The following is a 22,157-nucleotide window of genomic DNA, read 5'->3' as shown; positions in this document are numbered from 1 at the left end:
CAAGAATTGTGTAGAAATATTTTAAGAAAAAAATACCATGAGAAGCATGTCATTTTACAAGATTAATGTCAAATATATTATGACCAAAAAGGTCTTTTAAAGTTAAAAATATTGTACAAAAATTATGTCGGAATATTTTTAGGAAAGCAAGTTAAAATTTTACAATAAAAAAATTCCACTATTATAGAGGATTAAAGTCAAATATATTGTGAAAAATTATAAGGTTTTTTTAATAGAAAAAACGCAATACTTGGAGAAAAAAGTAATTTACAAGAATTGTGTAGATGAGATGGTGACTTGTCCAGGGTGTACACCGCCTTCCGCCCAAATGCAGCGGAGATAGGCTCCGGCACCCCCCGTGACCCAGAAAGGGACAAGCGGTAGAAAATGGATGTATGGATGTGTGGAAATATTTTAAGAAAAAATTATTTTAAGAAAAACCATGAAAAGTATGACATTTTACAAGATTAAAGTCAAATATATTATGACCAAAAAGGTCTTTTAAAGTTAGAAGTATTGTGAGAAAAAAGTTATTATTGTACAAGAATTATGTCGGAATCATTTTAGGAAAGCAAGTTAAAATTTTACGAGAAAAAAATCCACTATTTTAGAGGAATAAAGTCAAATATATTGTGAAAAAATAATTATTAAAAATAAAAATAAAAACGCAATATTTTGAGAAAAAAGTTGTCATTGAACAAGAAATATGTCGGAATATTTTTAGGAGAAAAAAGTAACATTTTACAAGAAACAATTCCACCATTTTAGAATATTAGAGTCAAATATATTGATTTTATTTTATTTTTTTAGAAAAAATGAATTCACAAGAATTGTGTAGAAATATTTTAAGAAAAAATATTTTAAGAAAAACCTTGAAGTCAAATATATTATGACCAAAAAGGTATTTTAAAGTTAAAAATATTGTGAGAAAAAAGTTGTCATTGTACAAGAAATATGTCGGAATAATTTTAGGAAAGCAAGTTAAAATTTTACAAGAAAAAAATTCCACTATTTTAGAGGAATAAAGTCAAATATATTGTGAAAAAAATATAGATTTTTATTTTTTTTTAATACAAAAAAACGCAACATTTTGAGAAAAAAGTAATTTACAAGAATTGTGTAGAAATATTTTAAGAAAAAATTATTTTAAGAAAAACCATGAGAAGCATGTCATTTTACAAGATTAATGTCAAATATATTATGACCAAAAAGGTCTTTTAAAGTTAAAAATATTGTACAAGAATTATGTCGGAATATTTTTAGGAAAGCAAGTTAAAATTTTACAAGAAAAAAATTCCACTATTTTAGAGGATTAAAGTCAAATATATTGTGAAAAAAATAATCTTTTTTTTTTTTTTTAGAAAAAAAAATATTTTGAGAAAAAAAAAAATTCCACCATTTTAGAGGATTAAAGTAAAATATATATTGTGGAAAATTATAAGGTTTTTTTAATAGAAAAAACGCAATACTTGGAGAAAAAAGTAATTTACAAGAATTGTGTAGATGAGATGGTGACTTGTCCAGGGTGTACCCTGCCTTCCGCCCAAATGCAGCTGAGATAGGCTTCGGCACCCCCCGTGACCCAGAAAGGGACGAGCGGTAGAAAATGGATGGATGGATGTGTAGAAATATTTTAAGAAAAACCATGAAAAGTATGACATTTTACAAGATTAAGTCAAATATATTATGACCAAAAAGGTCTTTTAAAGTTAAAAGTATTGTGAGAAAAAAGTTATCATTGTACAAGAATTATGTCGGAATCATTTTAGGAAAGCAAGTTAAAATTTTACAAGAAAAAAATCCACTATTTTAGAGGAATAAAGTCAAATATATTGTGAAAAAATAGTTATTTAAAAAAAAAAAAAAAAACGCAATATTTTGAGAAAAAAGTTGTCATTGAACAAGAATTATGTCGGAATATTTTTAGGAGAAAAAAGCAACATTTTACAAGAAACAACTCCACCATTTTAGAATATTAGAGTCAAATATATTGATTTTATTTTATTTTTTTAGAAAAAAGTAATTCGCAAGAATTGTGTAGAAATATTTTAAGAAAAAATATTTTAAGAAAAACCTTGAAGTCAAATATATTATGACCAAAAAGGTATTCTAAAGTTAAAAATATTGGGATAAAAAAGTTGTCATTGTACAAGAAATATGTCAGAATAATTTTAGGAAAGAAAGTAAAAATTTTACAAGAAAAAAATTCCACTATTTTAGAGGAATAAAGTCAAATATATTGTGAAAAAAATATAGATTTTTATTTTTTTTAATAGAAAAAAACGCAACATTTTGAGAAAAAAGTAATTTACAAGAATTGTGTAGAAAAATTTTAAGAAAAAATTATTTTAAGAAAAACCATGAGAAGCATGTCATTTTACAAGATTAATGTCAAATATATTATGACCAAAAAGGTCTTTTAAAGTTAAAAATATTGTACAAGAATTATGTCGGAATATTTTTAGGAAAGCAAGTTAAAATTTTACAAGAAAAAAATTCCACTATTTTAGAGGATTAAAGTCAAATATATTGTGAAAAAAATAATCTTTTTTTTTTTTTTTAGAAAAAAAAATATTTTGAGAAAAAAAAAAATTCCACCATTTTAGAGGATTAAAGTAAAATATATATTGTGGAAAATTATAAGGTTTTTTTAATAGAAAAAACGCAATACTTGGAGAAAAAAGTAATTTACAAGAATTGTGTAGATGAGATGGTGACTTGTCCAGGGTGTACCCTGCCTTCCGCCCAAATGCAGCTGAGATAGGCTTCGGCACCCCCCGTGACCCAGAAAGGGACGAGCGGTAGAAAATGGATGGATGGATGTGTAGAAATATTTTAAGAAAAACCATGAAAAGTATGACATTTTACAAGATTAAGTCAAATATATTATGACCAAAAAGGTCTTTTAAAGTTAAAAGTATTGTGAGAAAAAAGTTATCATTGTACAAGAATTATGTCGGAATCATTTTAGGAAAGCAAGTTAAAATTTTACAAGAAAAAAATCCACTATTTTAGAGGAATAAAGTCAAATATATTGTGAAAAAATAGTTATTTAAAAAAAAAAAAAAAAACGCAATATTTTGAGAAAAAAGTTGTCATTGAACAAGAATTATGTCGGAATATTTTTAGGAGAAAAAAGCAACATTTTACAAGAAACAACTCCACCATTTTAGAATATTAGAGTCAAATATATTGATTTTATTTTATTTTTTTAGAAAAAAGTAATTCGCAAGAATTGTGTAGAAATATTTTAAGAAAAAATATTTTAAGAAAAACCTTGAAGTCAAATATATTATGACCAAAAAGGTATTCTAAAGTTAAAAATATTGGGATAAAAAAGTTGTCATTGTACAAGAAATATGTCAGAATAATTTTAGGAAAGAAAGTAAAAATTTTACAAGAAAAAAATTCCACTATTTTAGAGGAATAAAGTCAAATATATTGTGAAAAAAATATAGATTTTTATTTTTTTTAATAGAAAAAAACGCAACATTTTGAGAAAAAAGTAATTTACAAGAATTGTGTAGAAAAATTTTAAGAAAAAATTATTTTAAGAAAAACCATGAGAAGCATGTCATTTTACAAGATTAATGTCAAATATATTATGACCAAAAAGGTCTTTTAAAGTTAAAAATATTGTACAAGAATTATGTCGGAATATTTTTAGGAAAGCAAGTTAAAATTTTACAAGAAAAAATTCCACTATTTTAGAGGATTAAAGTCAAATATATTGTGAAAAAAATAATCTTTTTTTTTTTTTTTTTTTTTTTTTTAGAAAAAACTTAATATTTTGAGAAAAAGTAATTCACAAGAATTGTGTAGAAATATTTTAAGAAAAAATATTTTAAGAAAAACCTTGAAGTCAAATATACTATGACTAAAAAGGTATTCTAAAGTTAAAAATATTGTGAGAAAAAAGTTGTCAGTGTACAAGAAATATGTCGGAATAATTTTAGGAAAGCAAGTTAAAATTTTACAAGAAAAACATTCCACTATTTTAGAGGAATAAAGTCAAATATATTGTGAAAAAAATATCGATTTTTATTTTTTTTAATAGAAAAAACGCAACATTTTGAGAAAAAAGTAATTTACAAGAATTGTGTAGAAATATTTTAAGAAAAACCATGAGAAGCATGTCATTTTACAAGATTAATGTCAAATATATTATGACCAAAAAGGTCTTTTAAAGTTAAAAATATTGTACAAGAATTATGTCGGAATATTTTTAGGAAAGCAAGTTAAAATTTTCCAAGAAAAAATTCCACTATTTTAGAAGATTAAAGTCAAATATATTGTGAAAAATTTTTTTTTTTTTTTTTTTTTTTTTTTTTAGAAAAAACTTAATATTTTGAGAAAAAAGTAATTCACAAGAATTGTGTAGAAATATTTTAAGAAAAAATATTTTAGGAAAAACCTTGAAGTCAAATATACTATGACCAAAAAGGTATTCTAAAGTTAAAAATATTGTGAGAAAAAAGTTGTCAGTGTACAAGAAATATTTCGGAATAATTTTAGGAAAGCAAGTTAAAATTTTACAAGAAAAAAATTCCACTATTTTAGAGGAATAAAGTCAAATATATTGTGAAAAAAATATAGATTTTAATTTTTTTTAATAGAAAAAAAACGCAACATTTTGAGAAAAAAGTAATTTACAAGAATTGTGTAGAAATATTTTAAGAAAAACCATGAGAAGCATGTCATTTTACAAGATTAATGTCAAATATATTATGACCAAAAAGGTCTTTTAAAGTTAAAAATATTGTACAAGAATTATGTCGGAATATTTTTAGGAAAGCAAGGTAAAATTTTCCAAGAAAAAATTCCACTATTTTAGAAGATTAAAGTCAAATATATTGTGAAAAAAATAATCTTTTTTTTAATTTTTTTTTTAGAAAAAACTTAATATTTTGAGGAAAAAGTAATTCACAAGAATTGTGTAGAAATATTTTAAGAAAAAATATTTTAAGAAAAACCTTGAAGTCAAATATACTCTGACCAAAAAGGTATTCTAAAGTTAAAAATATTGTGAGAAAAAAGTAAAAAGTCGTCATTGTACAAGAATTGTGTCTGAATAATTTTAGGAAAGCAAGTTAAAATTTTACAATAAAAAATTCCACCCTTTTAGAGGATTAAAGTAAAATATATTGTGGAAAATTATACGTTTTTTTTAATAGAAAAACGCAATACTTGGAGAAAAAAGTAATTTACAAGAATTGTGTAGAAATATTGTAAGAAAAACGTTGAAAACTACGCCATTTGACAAGATTAAAGTCAAATATATTATAACCAAAATATATTTTAAAGTAAAAAAATATTGTGAGAAAAAAAGTTGTCATTGTACAAGAATTATGTCGGAATATTTTTAGGAAAACAAGTTAAAATCTTACAAGAAACAATTCCACCATTTTAGAGGAATAAAGTCAAATATATTGTGAAAAAAATATAGATTTTAATTTTTTTTAATAGAAAAAAACCGCAACATTTTGAGAAAAAAGTAATTTACAAGAATTGTGTAGAAATATTTTAAGAAAAACCATGAGAAGCATGTCATTTTACAAGATTAATGTCTAATATATTATGACCAAAAAGGTCTTTTAAAGTTAAAAATATTGTACAAGAATTATGTCGGAATATTTTTAGGAAAGCAAGTTAAAATTTTACAAGAAAAAATTCCACTATTTTAGAGGATTAAAGTCAAATATATTGTGAAAAAAATAATCTTTTTTTTTTTTTTTTTTTTTTTAGAAAAAACTTAATATTTTGAGAAAAAGTAATTCACAAGAATTGTGTAGAAATATTTTAAGAAAAAATATTTTAAGAAAAACCTTGAAGTCAAATATACTATGACTAAAAAGGTATTCTAAAGTTAAAAATATTGTGAGAAAAAAGTTGTCAGTGTACAAGAAATATGTCGGAATAATTTTAGGAAAGCAAGTTAAAATTTTACAAGAAAAACATTCCACTATTTTAGAGGAATATAGTCAAATATATTGTGAAAAAAATATCGATTTTTATTTTTTTTAATAGAAAAAACGCAACATTTTGAGAAAAAAGTAATTCACAAGAATTGTGTAGAAATATTTTAAGAAAAACCATGAGAAGCATGTCATTTTACAAGATTAATGTCAAATATATTATGACCAAAAAGGTCTTTTAAAGTTAAAAATATTGTACAAGAATTATGTCGGAATATTTTTAGGAAAGCAAGTTAAAATTTTACAAGAAAAAAATTCCACTATTTTAGAGGATTAAAGTCAAATATATTGTGAAAAAAATAATCTTTTTTTTTTTTTTTTTAGAAAAAAAAATATTTTGAGAAAAAAAAAAATTCCACCATTTTAGAGGATTAAAGTAAAATATATATTGTGGAAAATTATAAGGTTTTTTTAACAGAAAAAACGCAATACTTGGAGAAAAAAGTAATTTACAAGAATTGTGTAGATGAGATGGTGACTTGTCCAGGGTGTACCCTGCCTTCCGCCCAAATGCAGCTGAGATAGGCTCCGGCACCCCCCGTGACCCAGAAAGGGACAAGCGGTAGAAAATGGATGGATGGATGTGTAGAAATATTTTAAGAAAAAATTATTTTAAGAAAAACCATGAAAAGTATGACATTTTACAAGATTAAAGTCAAATATATTATGACCAAAAACGTCTTTTAAAGTTAAAAGTATTGTGAGAAAGTTATCATTGTACAAGAATTATGTTGGAATCATTTTAGGAAAGCAAGTTAAAATTTTACAAGAAAAAATTCCACTATTTTAGAGGAATAAAGTCAAATATATTGTGAAAAGAATATAGATTTTTATTTTTTTTAATAGAAAAAACGCAACATTTTGAGAAAAAAGTAATTTACAAGAATTGTGTAGAAATATTTTAAGAAAAAAATACCATGAGAAGCATGTCATTTTACAAGATTAATGTCAAATATATTATGACCAAAAAGGTCTTTTAAAGTTAAAAATATTGTACAAAAATTATGTCGGAATATTTTTAGGAAAGCAAGTTAAAATTTTACAATAAAAAAATTCCACTATTATAGAGGATTAAAGTCAAATATATTGTGAAAAATTATAAGGTTTTTTTAATAGAAAAAACGCAATACTTGGAGAAAAAAGTAATTTACAAGAATTGTGTAGATGAGATGGTGACTTGTCCAGGGTGTACACCGCCTTCCGCCCAAATGCAGCGGAGATAGGCTCCGGCACCCCCCGTGACCCAGAAAGGGACAAGCGGTAGAAAATGGATGTATGGATGTGTGGAAATATTTTAAGAAAAAATTATTTTAAGAAAAACCATGAAAAGTATGACATTTTACAAGATTAAAGTCAAATATATTATGACCAAAAAGGTCTTTTAAAGTTAGAAGTATTGTGAGAAAAAAGTTATTATTGTACAAGAATTATGTCGGAATCATTTTAGGAAAGCAAGTTAAAATTTTACGAGAAAAAAATCCACTATTTTAGAGGAATAAAGTCAAATATATTGTGAAAAAATAATTATTAAAAATAAAAATAAAAACGCAATATTTTGAGAAAAAAGTTGTCATTGAACAAGAAATATGTCGGAATATTTTTAGGAGAAAAAAGTAACATTTTACAAGAAACAATTCCACCATTTTAGAATATTAGAGTCAAATATATTGATTTTATTTTATTTTTTTAGAAAAAATGAATTCACAAGAATTGTGTAGAAATATTTTAAGAAAAAATATTTTAAGAAAAACCTTGAAGTCAAATATATTATGACCAAAAAGGTATTTTAAAGTTAAAAATATTGTGAGAAAAAAGTTGTCATTGTACAAGAAATATGTCGGAATAATTTTAGGAAAGCAAGTTAAAATTTTACAAGAAAAAAATTCCACTATTTTAGAGGAATAAAGTCAAATATATTGTGAAAAAAATATAGATTTTTATTTTTTTTTAATACAAAAAAACGCAACATTTTGAGAAAAAAGTAATTTACAAGAATTGTGTAGAAATATTTTAAGAAAAAATTATTTTAAGAAAAACCATGAGAAGCATGTCATTTTACAAGATTAATGTCAAATATATTATGACCAAAAAGGTCTTTTAAAGTTAAAAATATTGTACAAGAATTATGTCGGAATATTTTTAGGAAAGCAAGTTAAAATTTTACAAGAAAAAAATTCCACTATTTTAGAGGATTAAAGTCAAATATATTGTGAAAAAAATAATCTTTTTTTTTTTTTTTTAGAAAAAAAAATATTTTGAGAAAAAAAAAAATTCCACCATTTTAGAGGATTAAAGTAAAATATATATTGTGGAAAATTATAAGGTTTTTTTAATAGAAAAAACGCAATACTTGGAGAAAAAAGTAATTTACAAGAATTGTGTAGATGAGATGGTGACTTGTCCAGGGTGTACCCTGCCTTCCGCCCAAATGCAGCTGAGATAGGCTTCGGCACCCCCCGTGACCCAGAAAGGGACGAGCGGTAGAAAATGGATGGATGGATGTGTAGAAATATTTTAAGAAAAACCATGAAAAGTATGACATTTTACAAGATTAAGTCAAATATATTATGACCAAAAAGGTCTTTTAAAGTTAAAAGTATTGTGAGAAAAAAGTTATCATTGTACAAGAATTATGTCGGAATCATTTTAGGAAAGCAAGTTAAAATTTTACAAGAAAAAAATCCACTATTTTAGAGGAATAAAGTCAAATATATTGTGAAAAAATAGTTATTTAAAAAAAAAAAAAAAAACGCAATATTTTGAGAAAAAAGTTGTCATTGAACAAGAATTATGTCGGAATATTTTTAGGAGAAAAAAGCAACATTTTACAAGAAACAACTCCACCATTTTAGAATATTAGAGTCAAATATATTGATTTTATTTTATTTTTTTAGAAAAAAGTAATTCGCAAGAATTGTGTAGAAATATTTTAAGAAAAAATATTTTAAGAAAAACCTTGAAGTCAAATATATTATGACCAAAAAGGTATTCTAAAGTTAAAAATATTGGGATAAAAAAGTTGTCATTGTACAAGAAATATGTCAGAATAATTTTAGGAAAGAAAGTAAAAATTTTACAAGAAAAAAATTCCACTATTTTAGAGGAATAAAGTCAAATATATTGTGAAAAAAATATAGATTTTTATTTTTTTTAATAGAAAAAAACGCAACATTTTGAGAAAAAAGTAATTTACAAGAATTGTGTAGAAAAATTTTAAGAAAAAATTATTTTAAGAAAAACCATGAGAAGCATGTCATTTTACAAGATTAATGTCAAATATATTATGACCAAAAAGGTCTTTTAAAGTTAAAAATATTGTACAAGAATTATGTCGGAATATTTTTAGGAAAGCAAGTTAAAATTTTACAAGAAAAAAATTCCACTATTTTAGAGGATTAAAGTCAAATATATTGTGAAAAAAATAATCTTTTTTTTTTTTTTTAGAAAAAAAAATATTTTGAGAAAAAAAAAAATTCCACCATTTTAGAGGATTAAAGTAAAATATATATTGTGGAAAATTATAAGGTTTTTTTAATAGAAAAAACGCAATACTTGGAGAAAAAAGTAATTTACAAGAATTGTGTAGATGAGATGGTGACTTGTCCAGGGTGTACCCTGCCTTCCGCCCAAATGCAGCTGAGATAGGCTTCGGCACCCCCCGTGACCCAGAAAGGGACGAGCGGTAGAAAATGGATGGATGGATGTGTAGAAATATTTTAAGAAAAACCATGAAAAGTATGACATTTTACAAGATTAAGTCAAATATATTATGACCAAAAAGGTCTTTTAAAGTTAAAAGTATTGTGAGAAAAAAGTTATCATTGTACAAGAATTATGTCGGAATCATTTTAGGAAAGCAAGTTAAAATTTTACAAGAAAAAAATCCACTATTTTAGAGGAATAAAGTCAAATATATTGTGAAAAAATAGTTATTTAAAAAAAAAAAAAAAAACGCAATATTTTGAGAAAAAAGTTGTCATTGAACAAGAATTATGTCGGAATATTTTTAGGAGAAAAAAGCAACATTTTACAAGAAACAACTCCACCATTTTAGAATATTAGAGTCAAATATATTGATTTTATTTTATTTTTTTAGAAAAAAGTAATTCGCAAGAATTGTGTAGAAATATTTTAAGAAAAAATATTTTAAGAAAAACCTTGAAGTCAAATATATTATGACCAAAAAGGTATTCTAAAGTTAAAAATATTGGGATAAAAAAGTTGTCATTGTACAAGAAATATGTCAGAATAATTTTAGGAAAGAAAGTAAAAATTTTACAAGAAAAAAATTCCACTATTTTAGAGGAATAAAGTCAAATATATTGTGAAAAAAATATAGATTTTTATTTTTTTTAATAGAAAAAAACGCAACATTTTGAGAAAAAAGTAATTTACAAGAATTGTGTAGAAAAATTTTAAGAAAAAATTATTTTAAGAAAAACCATGAGAAGCATGTCATTTTACAAGATTAATGTCAAATATATTATGACCAAAAAGGTCTTTTAAAGTTAAAAATATTGTACAAGAATTATGTCGGAATATTTTTAGGAAAGCAAGTTAAAATTTTACAAGAAAAAATTCCACTATTTTAGAGGATTAAAGTCAAATATATTGTGAAAAAAATAATCTTTTTTTTTTTTTTTTTTTTTTTTTTTAGAAAAAACTTAATATTTTGAGAAAAAGTAATTCACAAGAATTGTGTAGAAATATTTTAAGAAAAAATATTTTAAGAAAAACCTTGAAGTCAAATATACTATGACTAAAAAGGTATTCTAAAGTTAAAAATATTGTGAGAAAAAAGTTGTCAGTGTACAAGAAATATGTCGGAATAATTTTAGGAAAGCAAGTTAAAATTTTACAAGAAAAACATTCCACTATTTTAGAGGAATAAAGTCAAATATATTGTGAAAAAAATATCGATTTTTATTTTTTTTAATAGAAAAAACGCAACATTTTGAGAAAAAAGTAATTTACAAGAATTGTGTAGAAATATTTTAAGAAAAACCATGAGAAGCATGTCATTTTACAAGATTAATGTCAAATATATTATGACCAAAAAGGTCTTTTAAAGTTAAAAATATTGTACAAGAATTATGTCGGAATATTTTTAGGAAAGCAAGTTAAAATTTTCCAAGAAAAAATTCCACTATTTTAGAAGATTAAAGTCAAATATATTGTGAAAATTTTTTTTTTTTTTTTTTTTTTTAGAAAAAACTTAATATTTTGAGAAAAAAGTAATTCACAAGAATTGTGTAGAAATATTTTAAGAAAAAATATTTTAGGAAAAACCTTGAAGTCAAATATACTATGACCAAAAAGGTATTCTAAAGTTAAAAATATTGTGAGAAAAAAGTTGTCAGTGTACAAGAAATATTTCGGAATAATTTTAGGAAAGCAAGTTAAAATTTTACAAGAAAAAAATTCCACTATTTTAGAGGAATAAAGTCAAATATATTGTGAAAAAAATATAGATTTTAATTTTTTTTAATAGAAAAAAAACGCAACATTTTGAGAAAAAAGTAATTTACAAGAATTGTGTAGAAATATTTTAAGAAAAACCATGAGAAGCATGTCATTTTACAAGATTAATGTCAAATATATTATGACCAAAAAGGTCTTTTAAAGTTAAAAATATTGTACAAGAATTATGTCGGAATATTTTTAGGAAAGCAAGGTAAAATTTTCCAAGAAAAAATTCCACTATTTTAGAAGATTAAAGTCAAATATATTGTGAAAAAAATAATCTTTTTTTTAATTTTTTTTTTAGAAAAAACTTAATATTTTGAGGAAAAAGTAATTCACAAGAATTGTGTAGAAATATTTTAAGAAAAAATATTTTAAGAAAAACCTTGAAGTCAAATATACTCTGACCAAAAAGGTATTCTAAAGTTAAAAATATTGTGAGAAAAAAGTAAAAAGTCGTCATTGTACAAGAATTGTGTCTGAATAATTTTAGGAAAGCAAGTTAAAATTTTACAATAAAAAATTCCACCCTTTTAGAGGATTAAAGTAAAATATATTGTGGAAAATTATACGTTTTTTTTAATAGAAAAACGCAATACTTGGAGAAAAAAGTAATTTACAAGAATTGTGTAGAAATATTGTAAGAAAAACGTTGAAAACTACGCCATTTGACAAGATTAAAGTCAAATATATTATAACCAAAATATATTTTAAAGTAAAAAAATATTGTGAGAAAAAAAGTTGTCATTGTACAAGAATTATGTCGGAATATTTTTAGGAAAACAAGTTAAAATCTTACAAGAAACAATTCCACCATTTTAGAGGAATAAAGTCAAATATATTGTGAAAAAAATATAGATTTTAATTTTTTTTAATAGAAAAAAACCGCAACATTTTGAGAAAAAAGTAATTTACAAGAATTGTGTAGAAATATTTTAAGAAAAACCATGAGAAGCATGTCATTTTACAAGATTAATGTCTAATATATTATGACCAAAAAGGTCTTTTAAAGTTAAAAATATTGTACAAGAATTATGTCGGAATATTTTTAGGAAAGCAAGTTAAAATTTTACAAGAAAAAATTCCACTATTTTAGAGGATTAAAGTCAAATATATTGTGAAAAAAATAATCTTTTTTTTTTTTTTTTTTTTTTTAGAAAAAACTTAATATTTTGAGAAAAAGTAATTCACAAGAATTGTGTAGAAATATTTTAAGAAAAAATATTTTAAGAAAAACCTTGAAGTCAAATATACTATGACTAAAAAGGTATTCTAAAGTTAAAAATATTGTGAGAAAAAAGTTGTCAGTGTACAAGAAATATGTCGGAATAATTTTAGGAAAGCAAGTTAAAATTTTACAAGAAAAACATTCCACTATTTTAGAGGAATAAAGTCAAATATATTGTGAAAAAAATATCGATTTTTATTTTTTTTAATAGAAAAAACGCAACATTTTGAGAAAAAAGTAATTCACAAGAATTGTGTAGAAATATTTTAAGAAAAACCATGAGAAGCATGTCATTTTACAAGATTAATGTCAAATATATTATGACCAAAAAGGTCTTTTAAAGTTAAAAATATTGTACAAGAATTATGTCGGAATATTTTTAGGAAAGCAAGTTAAAATTTTCCAAGAAAAAATTCCACTATTTTAGAAGATTAAAGTCAAATATATTGTGAAAAAAATAATCTTTTTTTTAATTTTTTTTTTAGAAAAAACTTAATATTTTGAGAAAAAAGTAATTCACAAGAATTGTGTAGAAATATTTTAAGAAAAAATATTTTAGGAAAAACCTTGAAGTCAAATATACTATGACCAAAAAGGTATTCTAAAGTTAAAAATATTGTGAGAAAAAAGTTGTCAGTGTACAAGAAATATTTCGGAATAATTTTAGGAAAGCAAGTTAAAATTTTACAAGAAAAAAATTCCACTATTTTAGAGGAATAAAGTCAAATATATTGTGAAAAAAATATAGATTTTAATTTTTTTTAATAGAAAAAAAACGCAACATTTTGAGAAAAAAGTAATTTACAAGAATTGTGTAGAAATATTTTAAGAAAAACCATGAGAAGCATGTCATTTTACAAGATTAATGTCAAATATATTATGACCAAAAAGGTCTTTTAAAGTTAAAAATATTGTACAAGAATTATGTCGGAATATTTTTAGGAAAGCAAGGTAAAATTTTCCAAGAAAAAATTCCACTATTTTAGAAGATTAAAGTCAAATATATTGTGAAAAAAATAATCTTTTTTTTAATTTTTTTTTTAGAAAAAACTTAATATTTTGAGGAAAAAGTAATTCACAAGAATTGTGTAGAAATATTTTAAGAAAAAATATTTTAAGAAAAACCTTGAAGTCAAATATACTCTGACCAAAAAGGTATTCTAAAGTTAAAAATATTGTGAGAAAAAAGTAAAAAGTCGTCATTGTACAAGAATTGTGTCTGAATAATTTTAGGAAAGCAAGTTAAAATTTTACAATAAAAAATTCCACCCTTTTAGAGGATTAAAGTAAAATATATTGTGGAAAATTATACGTTTTTTTTAATAGAAAAACGCAATACTTGGAGAAAAAAGTAATTTACAAGAATTGTGTAGAAATATTGTAAGAAAAACGTTGAAAACTACGCCATTTGACAAGATTAAAGTCAAATATATTATAACCAAAATATATTTTAAAGTAAAAAAATATTGTGAGAAAAAAAGTTGTCATTGTACAAGAATTATGTCGGAATATTTTTAGGAAAACAAGTTAAAATCTTACAAGAAACAATTCCACCATTTTAGAGGAATAAAGTCAAATATATTGTGAAAAAAATATAGATTTTAATTTTTTTTAATAGAAAAAAACCGCAACATTTTGAGAAAAAAGTAATTTACAAGAATTGTGTAGAAATATTTTAAGAAAAACCATGAGAAGCATGTCATTTTACAAGATTAATGTCTAATATATTATGACCAAAAAGGTCTTTTAAAGTTAAAAATATTGTACAAGAATTATGTCGGAATATTTTTAGGAAAGCAAGTTAAAATTTTACAAGAAAAAATTCCACTATTTTAGAGGATTAAAGTCAAATATATTGTGAAAAAAATAATCTTTTTTTTTTTTTTTTTTTTTTAGAAAAAACTTAATATTTTGAGAAAAAGTAATTCACAAGAATTGTGTAGAAATATTTTAAGAAAAAATATTTTAAGAAAAACCTTGAAGTCAAATATACTATGACTAAAAAGGTATTCTAAAGTTAAAAATATTGTGAGAAAAAAGTTGTCAGTGTACAAGAAATATGTCGGAATAATTTTAGGAAAGCAAGTTAAAATTTTACAAGAAAAACATTCCACTATTTTAGAGGAATAAAGTCAAATATATTGTGAAAAAAATATCGATTTTTATTTTTTTTAATAGAAAAAACGCAACATTTTGAGAAAAAAGTAATTCACAAGAATTGTGTAGAAATATTTTAAGAAAAACCATGAGAAGCATGTCATTTTACAAGATTAATGTCAAATATATTATGACCAAAAAGGTCTTTTAAAGTTAAAAATATTGTACAAGAATTATGTCGGAATATTTTTAGGAAAGCAAGTTAAAATTTTCCAAGAAAAAATTCCACTATTTTAGAAGATTAAAGTCAAATATATTGTGAAAAAAATAATCTTTTTTTTAATTTTTTTTTTAGAAAAAACTTAATATTTTGAGGAAAAAGTAATTCACAAGAATTGTGTAGAAATATTTTAAGAAAAAATATTTTAAGAAAAACCTTGAAGTCAAATATACTCTGACCAAAAAGGTATTCTAAAGTTAAAAATATTGTGAGAAAAAAGTTGTCAGTGTACAAGAAATATGTCGGAATAATTTTAGGAAAGCAAGTTAAAATTTTACAAGAAAAAAATTCCACTATTTTAGAGAAATAAAGTCAAATATATTGTGAAAAAAATATAGATTTTTATTTTTTTTAATAGAAAAAAAATGCAACATTTTGAGAAAAAAGTAATTTACAAGAATTGTGTAGAAATATTTTAAGAAAAACCATGAGAAGCATGTCATTTTACAAGATTAATGTCAAATATATTATGACCAAAAAGGTCTTTTAAAGTTAAAAATATTGTACAAGAATTATGTCGGAATATTTTTAGGAAAGCAAGTTAAAATTTTCCAAGAAAAAATTCCACTATTTTAGAAGATTAAAGTCAAATATATTGTGAAAAAAATAATCTTTTTTTTAATTTTTTTTTTTAGAAAAAACTTAATATTTTGAGGAAAAAGTAATTCACAAGAATTGTTTAGAAATATTTTAAGAAAAAATATTTTAAGAAAAACCTTGAAGTCAAATATACTCTGACCAAAAAGGTATTCTAAAGTTAAAAATATTGTGAGAAAAAAGTAAAAAGTCGTCATTGTACAAGAATTGTGTCTGAATAATTTTAGGAAAGCAAGTTAAAATTTTACAATAAAAAATTCCACCCTTTTAGAGGATTAAAGTAAAATATATTGTGGAAAATTATACGTTTTTTTTAATAGAAAAACGCAATACTTGGAGAAAAAAGTAATTTACAAGAATTGTGTAGAAATATTGTAAGAAAAACGTTGAAAACTATGCCATTTGACAAGATTAAAGTCAAATATATTATAACCAAAATATATTTTAAAGTAAAAAAATATTGTGAGAAAAAAAGTTGTCATTGTACAAGAATTATGTCGGAATATTTTTAGGAAAACAAGTAAAAATCTTACAAGAAACAATTCCACCATTTTAGAGGAATAAAGTCAAATATATTGTGAAAAAGTATTTAAAAAAAAAAAGAAAAACCCCTGCAATATTTGGAGAACAAAGTAAAACCCTGGACTCTGTAAGCTTTGTTCCCCCCGGCTCTCACCCTCTTGCTGTTGTCCAGCTCTTCCTGCAGGTTGTCCACGGCCGAGCTGTGTTTGACCCGCAGCTCCGACAGCTGCGACTCGTGGCGGCGCGTCTCGTCTTCGATGCAACGCTGGAGTTCGCCCAACTCCGCCTCCCGACGTGACCTGCGCAGTAAAGTGCTTTCAGGCGGGAGTCTGCAGCTCAGGAGAAAAAAAAAACCCCCCCAAAAACGCGGCCGAGCTAACCGCTAGGACGCCGTAATCGTAGCTGAAAACATGCCAGAGTAGACCTTTTCCACGGGGCACACACACGGCTCCTCCCCCCACCCCTGTTCAGTCTGTGCTCCTTCCTCGTCAGCTCCTCCTTCACCGATGTTGATGGAAGTGGATTTTTTAAAATGCAGATTATTGTAGCAATATGGCTGTTAAAAATAAGGACTTTGGGGATTTCTGATCTTTTGTGCGGGCACCAAAGGCACTGCTTTGTTTGTGTGCGTGTTGGCGGAGCAGCGCATACAGCACCGTTCCGCTTGTCTACAAATAGAATGTCATGACCTGTTAGTCCAGGTCCGATCTTGTTTGCCGTGCTCCCCCCCACCCTCCCCCAACCCCCACACAGGTATTTTAGACACACCCACTAAATTTTACACCGTACTATAAGCTGCAGATATATACGTTGTGGAATGAGTTATTTACACGGAAATATTTACATACCTTAATTGTTTCAAAATGAAGCAATGTAGTATCTGTTAGTCTACAAAATAACATGTCCGTCCCCCCCATTAGGTGGAAGATTACCGTATTTTCCAAACTACAAAGCGCTATGAGCCACACCCACCAAATTTTTTTGGGAAAAAGAAGTCTTTCCACATATTAGCCACACCGGACTATAAGTCACAGATAGATACGTTGTGAAATTAGTTATTTAGACAGAAATATTCTGTAAATGTTTATTTACATACCTTAATTGTTTCCAAATGAAGCAATGTAGTATCTGTTAGTCTACAAAATAACATGTCCCCCGACCCATTAGGTGGAAGATTACCGTATTTTCCAAACTACAAAGCGCTCCGGACCATAAGCCACACCCACCAAATTTTTTGGGGAAAAAGAAGTGTTTCCATATATTAGCCACACCGCACTATAAGTCGCAGATATATATGTTGTGAAATTAGTTATTTAGACAGAAATATTCTGTAAATGTTTATTTACATACCTTAATTGTTTCCAAATAAAGCAATGTAGTATCTGTTAGTCTACAAAATAACATGTTCCCCCCCCCCATTTGGTGGAAGATTACCGTATTTTCCAGACTACAAAGTGCATTGGTATATAAGCCGCCCCACTAAATGTGTGATTTTTCCATGAATTAGCCACACCGGATATATACGTAGTGAAATGAGTTATTTACACAGAAATATTCTGTAAATGTTTATTTACATACCTTAATTGTTTCCAAATGAAGCAATGTAGTATCTGTTAGTCTACAAAATAACATGTCCCCCCCCCCCCCCATTAGGTGGAAGATTACCATATTTTCCAAACTACAAAGCGCACCGGACTATAAGCCGCACCCACCAAATGTTTTTGGGAAAAAAAAAGTGTTTCCATATATTAGCCACACCGGACTATAAGACGCAGATATATATGTTGTGAAATTAGTTATTTAGACAGAGATATTAGACTAACAGATACTACATTGCTTCATTTGGAAACAATTAAGGTATGTACATGTACATTTACTAAATATAACTCATTTCACAACGTATATATCTGCGTCTTATAGTCCGGTGTGGCTAATTCATGGAAAGATCATACATTTAGTGGGTCGGCTTATATACCGGTGTGCTTTGTAGTCTGGAAAATACGGTAATCTTCCACCAAATGGGGGAAAAACATGTTTGGTGGAAAAACATGTTATTTTGTAGACTAACAGATACTACATTAGCCACACTGGACTATAAGTCGCAGATATATATGTTGTGAAATTAGTTATTTACACAGAAATATTCTGTAAATGTTTATTTACATACCTTAATTGTTTCCAAATGAAGCAATGTAGTATCTGTTAGTCTACAAAATAACATGTCCCCCCCCCCCCCCCATTAGGTGGAAGATTACCATATTTTCCAAACTACAAAGTGCACCGGACTATAAGCCGCACCCACCAAATTTTTTTGGGAAAAAAAAAGTGTTTCCATATATTAGCCACACCGGACTATAAGACGCAGATATATATGTTGTGAAATTAGTTATTTAGACAGAGATATTAGACTAACAGATACTACATTGCTTCATTTGGAAACAATTAAGGTATGTAAATAAACATTTACTAAATATAACTCATTTCACAACGTATATATCTGCGTCTTATAGTCCGGTGTGGCTAATTCATGGAAAGATCATACATTTAGTGGGTCGGCTTATATACCGGTGTGCTTTGTAGTCTGGAAAATACGGTAATCTTCCACCAAATGGGGGGAAAACATGTTATTTTGTAGACTAACAGATACTACATTAGCCACACTGGACTATAAGCCGCAGATATATACGTTGTGAAATGAGTTATTTACACAGAAATACTTAGTAAATGTTTATTTACATACCTTAATTGTTTGCAAATGAAGCAATGTAGTATCTGTTAGTCTACAAAATAACATGTTCCCCACCATTAGGTGGAAGATTACCGTATTTTCCGAACTACAAAGCACACCGGATTATAAACCGCACCCACCAAATAAAAAAAAGTGTTTCCATATATTAGCCGACTATAAGCCGCAGATATAAACGTTGTGGAATTAGTTATTTACCAAACTACAAAGACATCACACATGGGACGCTTCAGTAAGTGAGAATAGTTTTAGTTATATTGTAAAACTTAGAAACGTTGCTTGGAGTCATGAATGAAGAATCCACACGAGTAGCAATGCTAGAAGGCGGAAAGCCATTTCTACTTCCTGTTAAAAGTTTTAAATAGCAGGAATCCACATTTACCCAGCAGCACGCAAACTTGTCCAAAAGATGGCGCCATAGCACAGACAATAACACACCTTTTCAGTGTATTTACTTGCGGAGAAAAATCCATAAATTAGCCGCACCGTTTTATAAGCAGCAGGGCTCAAAGCGTAGGAAAAAAGTAGCGGCTCATTAGTCTTGTTCTGTGTTTTATTTCTGTTGTGAGCGCTCCTTCCCCTTGTTGCTAGGGGCGCTGATTGAGCACACCAGCACCTGACGCGATGTGTCTCGGGCTCGGCAGTAAACCGGTGCCGCCGCGCCCCCGTGGCACGCTTACCTGCCTCACCGGCGCCTGCTTACGCACCTGAGCTCCTGCTGGGCCGCCGTGGTGTCCAGCGTGTCCTCCAGCTCCGTCCTCAGCGCCTCCAGCTCCTCCCCCAGGTCCCGCCGCAGTTTCTCCGCCCGCTCCCTCATGCCGCGCTCGTTCTCCACCTCCTCCTTCAGCTCCGACACCTGGGACATGGCCTCCCGCAGCGCCCGCTGGGACTCCGCCCGGCACGTGCCCTCCTCCTCCAACCTGCCGCCACAAAGCGCCAGGACACGGTCTAGACCGGGCTGTGCTTGCGGGCCCACGTGTGTGCTCGCCTCACCGGCCCTGCAGGGTGCTGATCTCCTTGTCCTTGTGGCTCAGGCTGCCCTTCAGCTCGCCCGACATCATGCCCAGGTCCGACAGCTGCTCCTGCGCCTCCATCGCCTCCGCCTCCATCTTCCGCTTCCACTTGTCCTGCTCCAGGCGGCCCTGCTCCTCGCGCTTCAGCCGGTCTGCACAGGGCGGAGGGCACACGCCGTCAATCCTGCCATCACTCCAGCAGCACTGAGAGCCTCTCGCTCAGCCGCGGCCCAAACGTTTCGCCTCCAAGGGCCGAAGTGAAAATGTGCAAATGCCGACTTTTGCAGAGTTAGCATGCGCGGCTGCATCTTTGACCTACTTAACTTTTTAACATTGAAAAAGGTCATTTCCTGCAGATTTTCCCCATTCCCAGGCGCTCTTCTGTAACCAACCGTCGCTTTCAAAATAATTTAATTCAGCACTGTGTAAATTTAGTTTTCATCACTTTTTGCAGTATATTTGATTAGTATTTATGTTTGTAATCAGCCTGACCTAAGCCTTGATAAGAATAATATTTGTGATAAAAGCATGCGTTCATATTATGTTTTGCTTTTGACATTATATATATATATATATATTATTATTATTAATTAGTTGAGGTTTTATTTAATTTAGCACTGTGTACATTTAGTTTTCATAATTTTTATCATTATTTAGTTTTCATCATTTTTTTTTTTTTAGATTTCATTATTTTCATCATTTTTTTAGTTTTCATCATTTTTTGCAGTATATTTGATTAGTATACATTTTTGTAAAGTTTTTTAGTTTTCATCATTTTTTTAGTATTCATTATTTTGTTTTAGTTTTTATCATTTTTTTTGTTTTTTAATTTTCATCATTTTCATAATTTTTTAGTTTTCATCATTTTTTGCAGTATATTGGATTAGTATACATTTTTGTAAAGTTTTTTAGTTTTCATCATTTTTATAATTTTTTTAGTTTTCATTATTAAGTTTTAGTTATTTAGTTTTCATCATTTTTTTTCTTTTTTAGTTTTCATCATTTTTTTTTAGTTTTCATCATTTTTTGCAGTATATTTGATTAGTATTAATGTTTGTAATCAGCCTGACCTAAGCCTTGATAAGAATAATATTTGTGATAAAAGCATGCGTTCATATTATGTTTTGCATATATATATATATATATATATATATATATATATATATATATATATATATATATATATATATATATATATATATATATATATATATATATATATATATATATATATATATATATATATATATAATTAATTAGTTGAGGTTTTATTTAATTTAGCACTGTGTACATTTAGTTTTCATCATTTTTTTAGTTTTTTAGTTTTCATCATTATTTAGTTTTCATAATTTTTTTTTTTTAGATTTCATTATTTTCATCATTTTTTAGTTTTCATCATTTTTTGCAGTATATTGGATTAGTATACATTTTTTGTAAAGTTTTTTAGTTTTCATCATTTTTTTAGTTTTCATTATTTTGTTTTAGTTTTTTAGTTTTCAGCATTTTTTTTTAGTTTTCAGCATTTTTTGCAGTATATTTGATTAGTATTAATGTTTGTATAATCAGCCTGACCTAAGCCTTGATAAGAATAATATTTGTGATAAAAACATGCTTTCATATTATGTTTTGCTTTTGACCATATATATATATATATATATATATATATATATATATATATATATATATATATATATATATATATATATATATATATATATATATATATATATATAATTTATTATTAATTAGTTGAGGTTTTATTTAATTTAGCACTGTGTACATTTAGTTTTCATAATTTTTTAGTTTTTCAGTTTTCATCATTTTAGTCATTTTTTAGTTTTCATCATTTTTTAAAAGTTTTTTAGTCTTCATCATTTTTTAGTTTTTTAGTTTTCATAATTTTTTAGTTTTCACCACTTTACCACGGGGCGGTATGGCTCGTTTGGTAGAGCGGCCGTGCCAGCAACTTGAGGGTTCCAGGTTTGATCCCCGCTTCCGCCATCCTAGTCACTGCCGTCGTGTCCTTGGGCAAGACACTTTACCCACCTGCTCCCAGTGCCACCCACACTGCTTTAAATGGAACTTACATATTGGCTTTCACTGTGTAAAGCACTTTGAGTCACTAGAGAAAAGCGCTATATAAATTTAATTCACTTCACTTTTTGCCGTGTGTTTGATTAGTATTAATGTTTGTAATCAGCCTGACCTAAGCCTTGATAAGAATAATATTTGTGAT

The 22,157-nt window shown here is 26.9% G+C and overlaps 1 protein-coding gene across 6 annotated transcripts in view; it reads right to left on the bottom strand.

Annotated features, from left to right (window-relative positions):
- Positions 1-22,157, bottom strand: part of myh14 (myosin, heavy chain 14, non-muscle) — a 195,503-nt gene that overhangs the window by 37,747 nt on the left and 135,599 nt on the right. For all 6 annotated transcript variants that reach the window (XM_062062443.1, XM_062062442.1, XM_062062444.1 and 3 more), the window contains 3 exons: positions 19,902-20,073; positions 19,616-19,828; positions 16,317-16,461 (listed from right to left, as the gene is read on the bottom strand). In XM_062062443.1, coding sequence (XP_061918427.1) covers positions 16,317-16,461; positions 19,616-19,828; positions 19,902-20,073 — 530 coding nt within the window. The remainder of the gene's footprint in view (positions 1-16,316; positions 16,462-19,615; positions 19,829-19,901; positions 20,074-22,157) is intronic.

Source organism: Entelurus aequoreus, linkage group LG11, assembly GCF_033978785.1.
Source record: "Entelurus aequoreus isolate RoL-2023_Sb linkage group LG11, RoL_Eaeq_v1.1, whole genome shotgun sequence".
NCBI classification, from domain to species: domain Eukaryota; kingdom Metazoa; phylum Chordata; class Actinopteri; order Syngnathiformes; family Syngnathidae; genus Entelurus; species Entelurus aequoreus.
The sequence above is the reverse complement of the archived record's forward strand: the minus strand, read 5'-3'. Positions and strand labels throughout refer to the sequence as shown.